The 12,933-nt window shown below is 40.0% G+C and overlaps 1 protein-coding gene across 1 annotated transcript in view; it reads left to right on the top strand.

The window, feature by feature from the left end:
• Positions 1 to 12,933, top strand: part of LOC145670507 (transient-receptor-potential-like protein) — a 130,279-nt gene that overhangs the window by 76,581 nt on the left and 40,765 nt on the right. Inside the window, 1 exon segment of the mRNA XM_081739257.1 lies at positions 3,854 to 4,049. Within this exon segment, the coding sequence (XP_081595383.1) occupies positions 3,854 to 4,049 (196 nt within the window).

The following is a 12,933-nucleotide window of genomic DNA, read 5'->3' as shown; positions in this document are numbered from 1 at the left end:
AAATAAAGAGAAAGAGTAACAAACGAAGATTTTAAAAAAAAAATATATAGGAGAGAAGAGGACACTTCTAGCCAACATCCTTCGTAGGAAGGCCAATTAGATTGGACACATCTTGCTAAGAAATTCTCTTCTTCATACCGCCATAGAAGGAAAGATGGAAGGAAAGCGAAAAATAGGAAGAAGAAGAACACAGCTGATCGATGATTTCAGAAATAGAAGAAAATATTTGAGTTAAAAGAGGAAGTTGAAGATCGAAAAACGTGGAAGAAACATTTTCAGGCCTAACTCTACTCTTTTGTTTTTAAAAAGAATACAACTGTTTAGTCCCACGACCTGCCGAAAGGCAGAATACTTAATAATAATAATAATAATAATAATAATAATAATAATAATAATAATAATAATAATAATAATAATAATAATAATTGTGAGACACGCACTTCGAAGGACTAACTTTCAAAATTTACATTTCCAGCAGTGTTTCCTCTTTCTACCGCTAGGAGTCAGCAGCGAGCAGTTAAGGAAAATGGCGTTTGATTGGAGAACAGAGATCTTTGTGTGAGGTTGATTACTATGCAAACAAGTCTGTGATTAGTGTGTAAAGGCATTTCTATACCAAATATCGAAAAGACCCACCTACGGGGAAGGTTATTCGTAAGTGGTTTGAACATTTCAGAAATTTTGCATGCATCTGTGAACGAAAATTGACTGCCCGTTCCTCTCAATAAGCATTGAAACTACGTTGGAGAGGACGTGCATCTCCGGAGATTTGGCCACCTCGTTCCACTCGACTTGAATCCGTGTGATTTCTTCATGTGAGGTTTTGTCAAGGATCAGATTTTACTTACCACCACTTCCAACAACGCCCACATCACAGCAGCCATTTGCTGAAATTGACCGCAATATGCTACAAAAGGTTTGGTAGATGGACCATCGGCTTGATGTGCACCGTGTTACGGAAGGTGCTTATATAGAACATTTGTGGTATGTTTGAAGGAAACTTTGACAGTTTACATTTTTTAGCACATGTCTTACAATAACATACGTCTATTAGATTTCATTTGACTCTTTACATTTCTTAGCGCATGTCTCACACTAACATACATCTATTAGATTTCATTTGACTCTTTACATTTCTTAGCGCATGTCTCACAATAACATACGTCTATTAGATTTCATTTGACTCTTTACATTTCTTAGCGCATGTCTCACAATAACATACGTCTATTAGATTTCATTTGACTCTTTACATTTCTTAGCGCATGTCTCACAATAACATACGTCTATTAGATTTCATTTGACTCTTTACATTTCTTAGCGCATGTCTCACAATAACATATGTTTATTAGATTTCATTTGACTCTTTACATTTCTTAGCGCATGTCTCACAATAACATATGTTTATTAGATTTCACAAAATATATCTCGGAAATCAGATTCATCATTTTGACTACCCTACCCTGGCAAACTCTATATGCAATGAATGCGTAGTTCATAAAGATCTTTAGAAAATAAGAAAGACCTTAACCTATACCGAACATTTACTAATTTTCCTCGCGTTCTACTGTAGTTTTATTTGTCGCTTAAGTTGTTTTATTGTCAATTCTGGGAGATTTATATAGTGTTGAGGCAACGGTACTGTAAGGGATCTATTCCTTAATCGGAACATGAAGAAAGTAATATATTTATTTTAAGATTTAGATTTGTGGACTTTGGGAATCTGTGACCATGTTTGTCCGTCACTTTTGAGGGATGACGTCCCTCGGCGAGCACACTATCCGGGGAAATGGAAGGAAGAAAGGATTCAGGAAGGAATGAAGCGACCTGGGACCTATGTATTAAGTACCAGGACCAGCCCGGCATTTGCGTGGTGTAAATAAGGAAAAATCTCATTCAGGATGACTGGCCTAAAAAGCTGTTTACACTTTTTCGATTGACCGATCGCCCCCACCGGGAATCGAACCCATTGCCGTAATATATTTATATACACCTCTTGAATTAATATATTAAGTAATATTTTGTAGACTCAATTTTATAAACTAAAAGACTAAGTTTCGGCTATAATTCGAAACTTTTCTTCAACCTATATAATTCAGTCGTTGTTAGTATGATCTCTATAGGCTTGAGAAACCATAATAGAATATTAAGATAAAATTCTGTCTTATTCAAGGGATTTCCTTGTATCTAACTTGAACCTTGAACTTTCTTGCCTTTAAGAGGCCCCATCACGGCGAAATTAAAGTACCACTAATTTTAAGTAATTATGTGATATCTTAAAATAGATTAAAGATAATCGAAATGTGGAACATGAGCTTCCTAGACAATATTATTCTACATGAGATACTGTTATCATGACTCATTTATCTGTTTTCATTTTTCAGTCATTTAGAAAATCGGCATTTATTTTTGCGTTTCTATATGGCTGCAAACGAAAAGCTACTAGGTGACTCGTGATAACGGTATCTCATGCAAAATAATATTGTCTAGAGCGATCTTGTTCCACATTTCGATTATCTTTTATTTATTTCGAGATATCACGTAATTACTGTAAAATTAGTGGCATTTTAATTTCGCAGTGATTAAGCCTCTTAAGTCAAATGTTGTAACACACATATATACAATTAAATATTGCGGTTCCAGCTCGTGTAAAATTATTTTAGTATCCATCAAAACTTACCACGATAATTATTTCAATAAATTAAACTATTTTTTATTCCTTTTAAACTTTGCATTTCCTTAATACTTATCATTCATTTCACAGAAATTAAAAATACACTTCCATCAACTATGGCTTCCTCACTTAGTATATAGGGTGTCCAGGAGGAAGGGGCAATATTTTTGGGAAATGGTGGTATGGCTGATTTTAAGCAAAAAAGTTCATATGATCATAGGTCCTAATCTCAACGATTTGAAAGCTACAGGTTGTGAACCATTTTTAACTTTATATTGGGTGTTGCTCACGCAGTAATTATTCTACAGAGGTACCACATAGCTTACTTGAAAGTGATGAAATGATCTTTCCAACGATATGTAATATGTGGCAGTGGTACCTCTGGAAGAGAAGTTATTGAGGGATATTTGGAATCAGTGTTGCCATCCAATTTCTTTAAATAACCTTAACTTTCTCAAATTTCCCTCAATAGCTTCCCTTACAAAGACAACACTGTCACATGATACACCGTTGCAAAGTTCATTCCATCACCTTTCAAATCCGCTATGTCTTACCTCTGTAAAATACTTACAGGGTGAACAATACGCAACAAAGTCAAAAATGGTTCACAACCTGTAGCTCTCAAACCGTTGAGATTAAGACCTATGTTCATATGAACTTTTTTTTTTTTTTTTTTGCTGAGAATCACTCATACTACAATTTCCCAAAATATTGCCCCTTCCTCCTGGGACACCCTGTATATCTTTAACAGCATAAATAAAACATGTTTAAACATGTCTGGCCACAACATTTGTTATCATAAGGTACCGGTCTTTCACTGTTAAAAATAATTTCTTAAATTTGAGAAACCGTTTCTTATCTGTGCACCAAGACAATATTTTCTTAGAAATGAGATTTGGCCATTCTCATTCAAAAGGAAAGTAACAATATATTTTCTCGTTTTGCTTTATACAACCTCCTCTACGTTTCTTCATTTCTCATCAATGAGAGTTTCAAACTCTTGTTTGTAAGAAAAATATTCTCGGTGCACAGATAAGAAACAGTTTCTCAGATTTAAGGATGGATTTTTAACAGTGTTGTTGCCCTATAACTAAATATGCATAAATTTTATCCTTGCAAGTTAGATGCTGAAACAGCATTATAAATCATAAATAATAGTGTATAAAATACTTTTCTTTTCAGCCTATTTGAATCGTCACAATCACTCTTTTGGGCCAGTTTTGGGATGGTTGGTCTGGACGATTTTGAGCTGACAGGCATCAAATCTTATACAAGATTCTGGGGTCTCCTAATGTTCGGATCATACTCCGTAATCAACGTAATAGTTCTGTTAAATCTCCTCATTGCTATGATGTCCAATTCATACGCCATAATTGAGGTAAGTGTTTATTAAATTCGTTGGTAACCGACTAAGTGGAGTGCGCAATAAATAATAATAATTTTAAAAAAATGAAGTGAACGGATTTTCGTTTGTAGTGGTCGAATTTAGGCATGCAAGTAGGCTTGTGTAAAGTTGAAATTTGACACAAATAGAGACAGATGTAATACTCACGTAAGTAAAACATGCCTAAGTTACAGTTCGTCTTCTGTATTATTCCACAAATAAATACTGATAAAAGGATTCTTTACACTGTGATAGAAGCTTCCAGTAATTATATGTAATTTTTTGATAATTTATTAATGAAATACATATAAGTTATTTTTACAGTATTATTATTTTATTTATTTTTGACTCCAAGGAAACAGTTGGGCCTTGTATAAAGGTAACCAAGAGAGTTCTGTCGCTTTTTCACCCACCACCTTCAAACATCGATATGTCATCTAAGACGTACCTGGAAGATCAAAAATAGTTCCCATCAGCATGGACGACCTTTTGCCAACGTTTTGGAAGGTCATGGATAACTTACGGTGTGATGACCAATTAAACACAGAGCTCCACAGAAAGCAACAGAACTTTCTTGGTTACCTTTATACTGCTCCCACTATCATGAGATTGAGGTGGTAAATGTGTACGTGGATTCATAATTATCTAACACTACACATGTTTATTTAGCTGAGATATGCGAAAACAACATGGCATAGGGACATCACATCCTAAGGAAGCAATGAGAGTTGATGTCAATATTAGATTGGATTTAAAACTGTTTCCACAAAGAGGACATCATCGTCTGAAAAATCGGAGTTAAGTGAACGAGGAATTAAGATAATGAAAAGAACTAACAGTCATGCCACTTATAAAAAAGTGCCCAGGCTTGGATAAATTTTTTTGTTAATTTGGAAACACTGAATCTTGAGACAATATACTTTCTAAATTACATCCATCCACTGAGTCATGAGAAAAATGGCCTCAAAGTTAAGGTCTTTGAGATACCACTCATGTCAATAGTAAAAGTGCTCACGCTTGGGATCACGCTTCAAAACTTAAAAGAAGGTATTTGCCTTCAGTTCCAAAATCGTAAAATCAGTTACAATACGTATAAAACTGTGTTATCGATTATATTAATGTACAAGGACGTCCAAAAGTGTGGAAACACCAAAATAAAATCCAAGTCGTTCAGAATTGAGGAAAAATGGATAAAGTGATGATAACAGACGAGCGGGAAAATCTTTTGAGACTTATGGCACCATCGGCCGCCATCTTGAAATAGTGGGAACTTTTTAAAATGGGAACCCTAATGTTTGCTACATCAAATAGGACTGAAATTTTTCCAGGAATCCAGTTGTGAAATATGTTTGACTCTACTACCAACCATTACAAGGTTTTAGCCGATTTTCTGCACTTACCTGGAGATAACATTCCCGGCAATGTATGGCCCACTGACCAATGTTACAGCAATTGTTCAGTGTGCCGTCCCTCCTGAGCAATCGTTAAATGTATCCGCTGCTACCAACCATCCATTACCCAGCCCAAGCACGTTTTCAGGAATGCTGGCACACTCGCCAATAATCCTGCGTTGGAGGTGGTTAATGTCCCTGATCTTGGTAGCATACACAACGGATTTCACGTAGCCCCACCGAAAAATCCAATGGTTTCCCATCTGGAGAACGCGGTGGCTATTCCACAAATCCTATTCCTCTCTGTAGGAAGTGTTCATCGAGGCACTCACGAGCACATAATCCGAAATGAGGTGGTGCCCCGTCATGTTTATAGAACAAAGGCAAAGAGCCATCCTCTAATGCGATGGACGGCAGGACCTCCTCCTCAAACAAGTTACGGTAGTTAATTGCATTTAAATTGACCTCGATGATGAATGGTCCCACCACACGGGTACCCCACACACCGCACCACACCATCATTTGTCAGAGTGAACGATCCGAGAATCGTCGCAGCCGTGTGGATTGTTATCTCATCAATATCAGTGATTTTGCTTGTTCACACCACCGGACACACACACACACACACACACACACACACACACACACACACACACACACACACACACACAAAATGGCCTTGTCCGAGAACAGCACATCATATTGTTCCGCGGTCCACTCATAGAATTCGACTCGGCGGTCTGGATCATCCTCGGTTAGATGTTTTAATAGCTGTATCTTGTATGGGTACCACTCATGCACAGATGTGATTTACGGGATACACCACATTGTTGGGCTATTCGACGGGTACTGCGGGTGGGTCTTTTCGCGAATGATTCCAACACAGCATTGGATGTCGCTTCGTCCGTCGCTGTGCGAGGCATGCCTGCTTTTGGTTTGTTTCCACCGTAACGGTTTTCTTAAATTTCTCTATAACTTTCGACAGAGCACTATGGGAAATGGGTACCTGGGTGACGAGCGTTGAAATCATCTGCGATCTGTATGCTGCTGATCTTTCCTGAAATCAACACGATCTCTATCCACTCGACTCTTGTTAGTGCTATTCCGTGTTACACCAGCTGAAACAAAAGAAAATCGGTTAAAATTTTGCAGCTGTTCATCATAGAGGAAAAGGCATGTTACCACTGCATTCCTGAAAAAAAATTGAGTCCTATTTGAGTATCACACGATAGGATTCCCATTTAAAAAAAGTTCCCGCCATTTCATTATGGCGGCCGATTGTGCCATGTGTCTCGAAAGATTTTCCCCCTTCGTCTGTTATCACCACTTTTTCCCTTTTTCCTAATTCTGAACGGTTTGGATTTTATTTCGGTATTTCCACACTTTTGCAATAACTTGTACTTTCACACTCTAAACATAGTTTTATGTATGTTTGCAGAAAGCACTTATGAAATGTGTACTTCCAAACTCTTGAATTTCGTTTAGAGTATAAAGCTGATATCACGACAATTTATTAATGGCTGACTAAGTTATTCTTTTTTCTGGGTAAAAGCTATTTTCGACCAGGATCCTTTAAAGAACATTTTTATTGCTTATCTGCTATTGAGCTTCCAATGGATCCTTAATAGTTCCGAAAACTTATCATATCTTTGTAACAATTATTTTCTGTCGTCTTGTCGTGAATTCTGTGGAGGAATTTGAAGCTTAAAATATATAAAACGATAATCATGCCTGTTATTCTGTATGTTTGCGGAACATGGTCTCTTATTCTGAGGGAAGAACATGTAATGTGCCATTACACTTTAGGTAATATAAAATTTTCTTTTCGGGACCAATACTTTCCGAACATACTGTCTATTGTAAACTTTTAACATATACTTTTCGGATTATGTAGTAAATCCACTTCTTTTAACCACCATTAAATTAAAATTAATGTAGGAGCTCGAGAACAGAGATGTTCACCCTCGCGAGGGTGGCCCTCTCGAGGGCATCCTCACCCTCAAGTTCCCTCGCCCACAGTGACGCGAGGGCGAGGGAGCGCGAGGGCGAGGACAAGTTTTGGCCGCGAGGGCGAGGGTGCGCGAGGGCGAGGACAAGCTTCGATGGCGAGGGTGAGGGTGCGCGAGGGCGAGGACAAGCTTCGATGGCGAGGGTGAGGGTGCGCGAGGGCGAGGAAAAGCTTCGACGAAGAGGGTGAGGATGCGCGAGGGCGAGGACAAGCTTCGATGGCGAGGGTGAGGGTGCTCGAGGGCGAGGACAAGCTTCGATGGCGAGGGTGAGGGTGCGCGAGGGCGAGGAAAAGCTTCGACGAAGAGGGCGAGGGTGCGCGAGGGCGAGGACAAGTTTTGGCCGCGAGGGCGAGGGTGCGCGAGGGCGAGGAAAAGCTTCGACGAAGAGGGCAAGGGTGCGCGAGGGCGAGGACAAGTTTCGGCAGCGAGGGTGAGGATACGCGAGGGCGAGGACAAGCTTCGATGGTGTGGGTGAGGGTGCGCGAGTGCGAAGAAAAGCTTCGACGAAGAGGGCGAGGGTGAACGAGGGTGAGGACCAAGTGTTACTGAGGGAGCGAGAGTGCACGATGGATAGAGACAACTTCCTTCAGGAGAACGAGGGTACGCGAGGGAGGAGGACAAGTTTCCTTAAAAGCAACTGTTTTGGAGTTTGCTGTTTGACCTCTTTTGGAGAGAGGCAAAATTTAAAATATCATCTGCCATGTCCCCTAGATGAAAAGTTAGTGTCATAGCAAGGTTATACATTAATCGTATTTTTCCTTTCAATTAATTGCAGTAGACAATTTTTTCGTGTGTACGTACATAATTATTAAAAATAATAATGCAAATAAGAATAATATTTGATTTTTCCCATGAAAGTTTCCGGGTAGAAATAGCGCTACATTAAGAAGTAAGTGTGCCTCATTGTTGCCCTCCCTGTGCTGGAGGCGTTTTAGATAAGAAGTGTCTACTACACTGTCATGTTTAAAGAGTGTTGGTAGACAGACAGACAGTCACTCACGTCATTCAGCAGTAAATGACAAGAGCGCTGATATCTGAACAAACACAATCAATGAGAGAACCATCAGAATGCAGTAGATCAGATGGAAAAAGACTTGATGGAATGACTTTGGTTCATAGATGGCCATTTTGCTCTGGACTCTCTCGGACTCGGGCTCATTTTTTTCAACTGGGCTCTCGCTCATTTATTCCTTTGGGAATCGTGCTCGGGCTCACTTCCCTCAGTTGGACTCGCGCTGACTTATTTCATTGGCGCTCGGGGTAGCGCTTAATTATTGAACCCGAGAACGGTTGAGCGCGAATGCCGAGCTAGCGAGCGTTGGGCTCGTGAGTTTGATTGCCCATGAAATGGGCTGATTAATAGCATAAATCCTCCTCCAATGTCCACCACTGATGAAGTTGTTACAAGTAATCGGAATTTTTAACTTTTCATAGTTTTGTGACAGCCCAAACTATTATCTGAATCGATATTTGTTAAAATAATGTCAGTCACTATTGTATCGATTTTCATTGTTTCTGCTTTTATAATCTACGTGGGTAGAGCTATCATTTAGTTACAAAATAAATAATATGTTTTTTCTTGTCCTTAAATAGAAATATCTGACACGTTAATACTGAAATTTTGTTAAAAGAGCTGCTTTAACAAAATAAATTTAATAAGTTCCACAAGACATAAGTTGTTTATGCAGCCGAAATTTGCAACTGTTGACTGATTGCCGTTTAGCGTCCTCTTTCGTCGGCGAGGCTATATGAGAAGTGGACCTATAGGTTTAACGCGGAATTCGATCCACTGTCGTTCAATGTTCTCCCACTCGGAATTGTCCCCAGGACCCCATGCATCAAAGGTTCGCGTGCAAGCCAGTGAGATAGGGTTTGTATGTTGTGTTGTTCAATGATTTGTATTAGGAATAAAATACGTTACAGGATGATATACTGATCGTAAATATTATAGTGCAAGTATTGAACGATTGTGTGGTAAAAGGAGAAATATAAATCTGGACAAATTTAAAAAAAAGGCCTGAAAAAAACTGTAAGATATATGAAACATATAAAACTTAGGAAAAGCCACTTCAGCAAAACGAGCAGGATTTTGTTGTGGGTAAACAGTTTAATCATATTATTATTAATTTCGCACAAATGTGCCACACATCATAGCATTGGCGGCGATTAGGGGGGCAAAGGGGGACAGTTACCCCCCCACTCTTTTGAAATGACCCGTTAATGTCGCTATATAGTTTCATTTGGAAATATAAAGTTTTTGTATGTATTAAGATTCATAGAATGAAAATGGTGCCATAAAATATTTGCCGTTCCGTGAGTACGTATTAGTTGTCTTCCCGTGCAGTTAAGAAAGCTACAGGAGTTGCGTTTTAATTGCCACGAAAAATGGCTCAAAAATTAATCTATCCGAGTGTACTTTCATATTCATTTCTTCTTACAAGGGCTCGATATGTTAGTCAGCCGCTTTGGAACTAATTGAAATAACATTTCGCAGAAAAAGAAGTCCTTCATAAGCAGTGTTTCTTTCAGAAACAATGTTCTGGGGGGGGGGGGCACACTTAGTATCCCGGGGCGGCACTGCAGGTACTATTCTATTCATTATTATATTATAGACGTATTATTTTAGTCTCCTTCGGGGGGCAGTACCCCCCAAAAAAAACATGTCTGGAAGAAACACTCTTCACAACTTATTCTGTAATTGCACAAAAATCGACAGTTCCTGAAATGTCTTTTCTTCTTTCTAATAGTAAAGAATATTTGATTTGATTTTTTTTAATATCCCTTCAGCAGTGAGACTATATGAAACGTGAACCTACCGATTAACGTAGAATACGAACCACATGAGCTCCCGCCAGGAATCGAACCCGGGTCTATCACGTCAAAGTTGCGGCATTGTTTTGCAGTGTAATATACGAGTTCAGGGGTGTACATATACAATTTTGTATATACAGTTAAATTTAGTGAATTCAACATAATTCTAGGTTTTAAGATTATTTGGGATAACTGGAGTGTGGAGTGATTCTAAGTATTGTTGAAATGAAATGAAATGAAATCTTTAAGTTTAACGTCCCATGGTTATGCCGGTTAGGCTAAAGGAGACGGTGATAATAAGAAATGAGTGAAATGGTGGAATGAATAAAGTGGGAGGAAACGGGAGAACCCCGAGAAAATCCACGAGCACGGCGTTTGTCACTCTACCGCCACTCATCAAACCTTGATTTCACCCTCACCCTCATGAGAGCCGCCCTTGTGTGGCTGAATACTTATGCTTGCATCGTAGTTCAAGGAACATTTTGAAGTAAGGGCATTGGATACTGTTGATAAATGATGTAAACGTCACTATCGACCGAGATCTCCATTGTAACAGTTGTTCCATTTTAGGTGTTCCACAGTAAGTTATACGATGATATGTTTAGTTTCCTTTCTTTAGGACGTATGTTAAGCAAGGGCGGATCCAGGACGGACTTCTGGTGGGGGAGGGGTGGGTTGTAATACTGCTATTTAGAGCTACTTTTAAGAGCTCCAAACTCTGGGATGCGTTTTATTTGTATATATAAAATAAAGAAGTTTCCTCCTCAGGGGGGGGGAGCGATCGCCCCGATCGCTCCCCTGGATCCGCCACTGACGATAAGGAAATAATTCAACAAATAGGTTGAATAATTGATGCTCTGATCCTCACGAAGGAGGCCCTCTCGAGGCCTCCTCACCCTCAATTACCCTCGCCGGGGCGAGGACGAGGAAAAGTTTTGAGCACGAAGGCGAGGGCGAGCGAGGATAATAGACAACACCTATCGCGAGGGCGAGGGTGCGCGAGGGCGAGGAAAAGCTTCGACGAAAAGGGCGAGGGTGTGCGAGGGCGAGGAGAAGCTTCGACAGCGAGGGTGAGGATGCGCGAGGGCGAGGACAAGCTTCGATGGCGAGGGTGAGGGTGCGCGAGGGCGAGGAAAAGCTTCGACGGCGAGGGCGAGGGTGCGCGAGGGCGAGGGCGAGGACAAGCTTCGGCAGCGAGGGCGAGGGTGCGCGAGGACGAGGACAAGCTTCGATGGCGAGGGTGAGGGTGCGCGAGGGCGAGGACAAGTTTTGGCCGCGAGGGCGAGGGTGCGCGAGGGCGAGGACAAGCTTCGACGGCGAGGGCGAGGTTGCGCGAGGACGAGGACAAGTTTCGACAGCGAGGGTGAGGGCGTGCGAGGGCGATGGACAATTCCATTCGCGAGGGCGAGGGTGAACGAGGGCGAGGGCCAACTGCTACTGCGAGGGCGAGGGTGAGTGAGGTCGAAGTAAAATGAACATCTATGCTCGAGAATAACCTAGCTAAAAATTATAATTCGGGGAATAATTTTTTTATTTATATAGTATTTCATAGTGAATTTCTGTATATGGGCATTTCAAATGGATGATTATTGAAATTATACATCTTAATGCGATAAAAAAACATAGGTCAGTAATTGAACAGAATTTTTGAAATTGTCCACCAATTTGATATTTGTTAGCATAATTTAGACCCCCTTCGTCCCCCTGAGATGCCCATATTCTTCCAATAGCCGGTTTCATCCAGTTTTTACTATTTTTCATTCGCTTTATATTTTCCGCCGCCAAAATTCCTCTGCTCTGATTGGTAACTATATTTCCGCCTTAGTATTATGGCACGCCTTCACCTCATTCTGCTTTGGACACACTTGAAGTTAGACCACGTTAATTCGGCTCTTGGAAAATTCGGAATCTGGACGGTAAAAAGCAGAAAAATACAGGTAATAATGTACAAATTAGTTAAATAAACATTTCAGAAGTAATAGGGAGCCCTGAACTGTTAAATTCTGCAGTGAAATCAGTCAAAAAATCTAAAATAAGGAATTAAGCTCAGCAGACTCCATGTTGGTGAATACAGATAGCTAAGGACAGGATTCATAGTGCAGTGCACCAATTTTTTCGGTTTTAACTGATCTTTTGAACTAAGTTTTGACGTTTAGGATGCCCTCTTCACCCTGAAATTTCCGTTAGGTTACGATAAGCCTGTCCTTAAATAGTTTCATGTGTGTGTACGTAGTATATGTGATATATTTTTTTCATGGCGGTGTGTGTAGGCTATTTGGTAGCTAAGTTATTTTTCGTTATGTCAGTGTAATTTCTAACAGGGACTCCCATTTACCCCTAAATTGATCACAGCTTCCAACGCATCATGGTTTAAATAATTTCATAAAGAGTCTTTCCCCTCAGGAAAGGGACCTTTCTTCGTAAAAAGTTTCAATATGTCCCTCCCGCGGCGTTGACATAATTTTGTAATTGGAAAAAATGGATTAGTTTGATAGAAAGGCCTCTGACCCCCTTTCCTCCCTTCTCAGTTCCCGAGTCGGTTTAGAATGATGAAATTAGTGATTTGTTGGGCATACGTATAGTTAATATGTGTAATATATATATATATATATATATACATGTGTGTGTGTGTGTGTGTGTGTGTGTGTGTGTGTTGTTAGTAGCAGT

The sequence above is a fragment of the Thermobia domestica genome, chromosome 14 (assembly GCF_964235325.1).
Source record: "Thermobia domestica chromosome 14, izTheDome1.hap1.1, whole genome shotgun sequence".
In the NCBI taxonomy this organism is placed as follows: domain Eukaryota; kingdom Metazoa; phylum Arthropoda; class Insecta; order Zygentoma; family Lepismatidae; genus Thermobia; species Thermobia domestica.
This window is presented reverse-complemented; position numbering and strand designations above follow the sequence as displayed.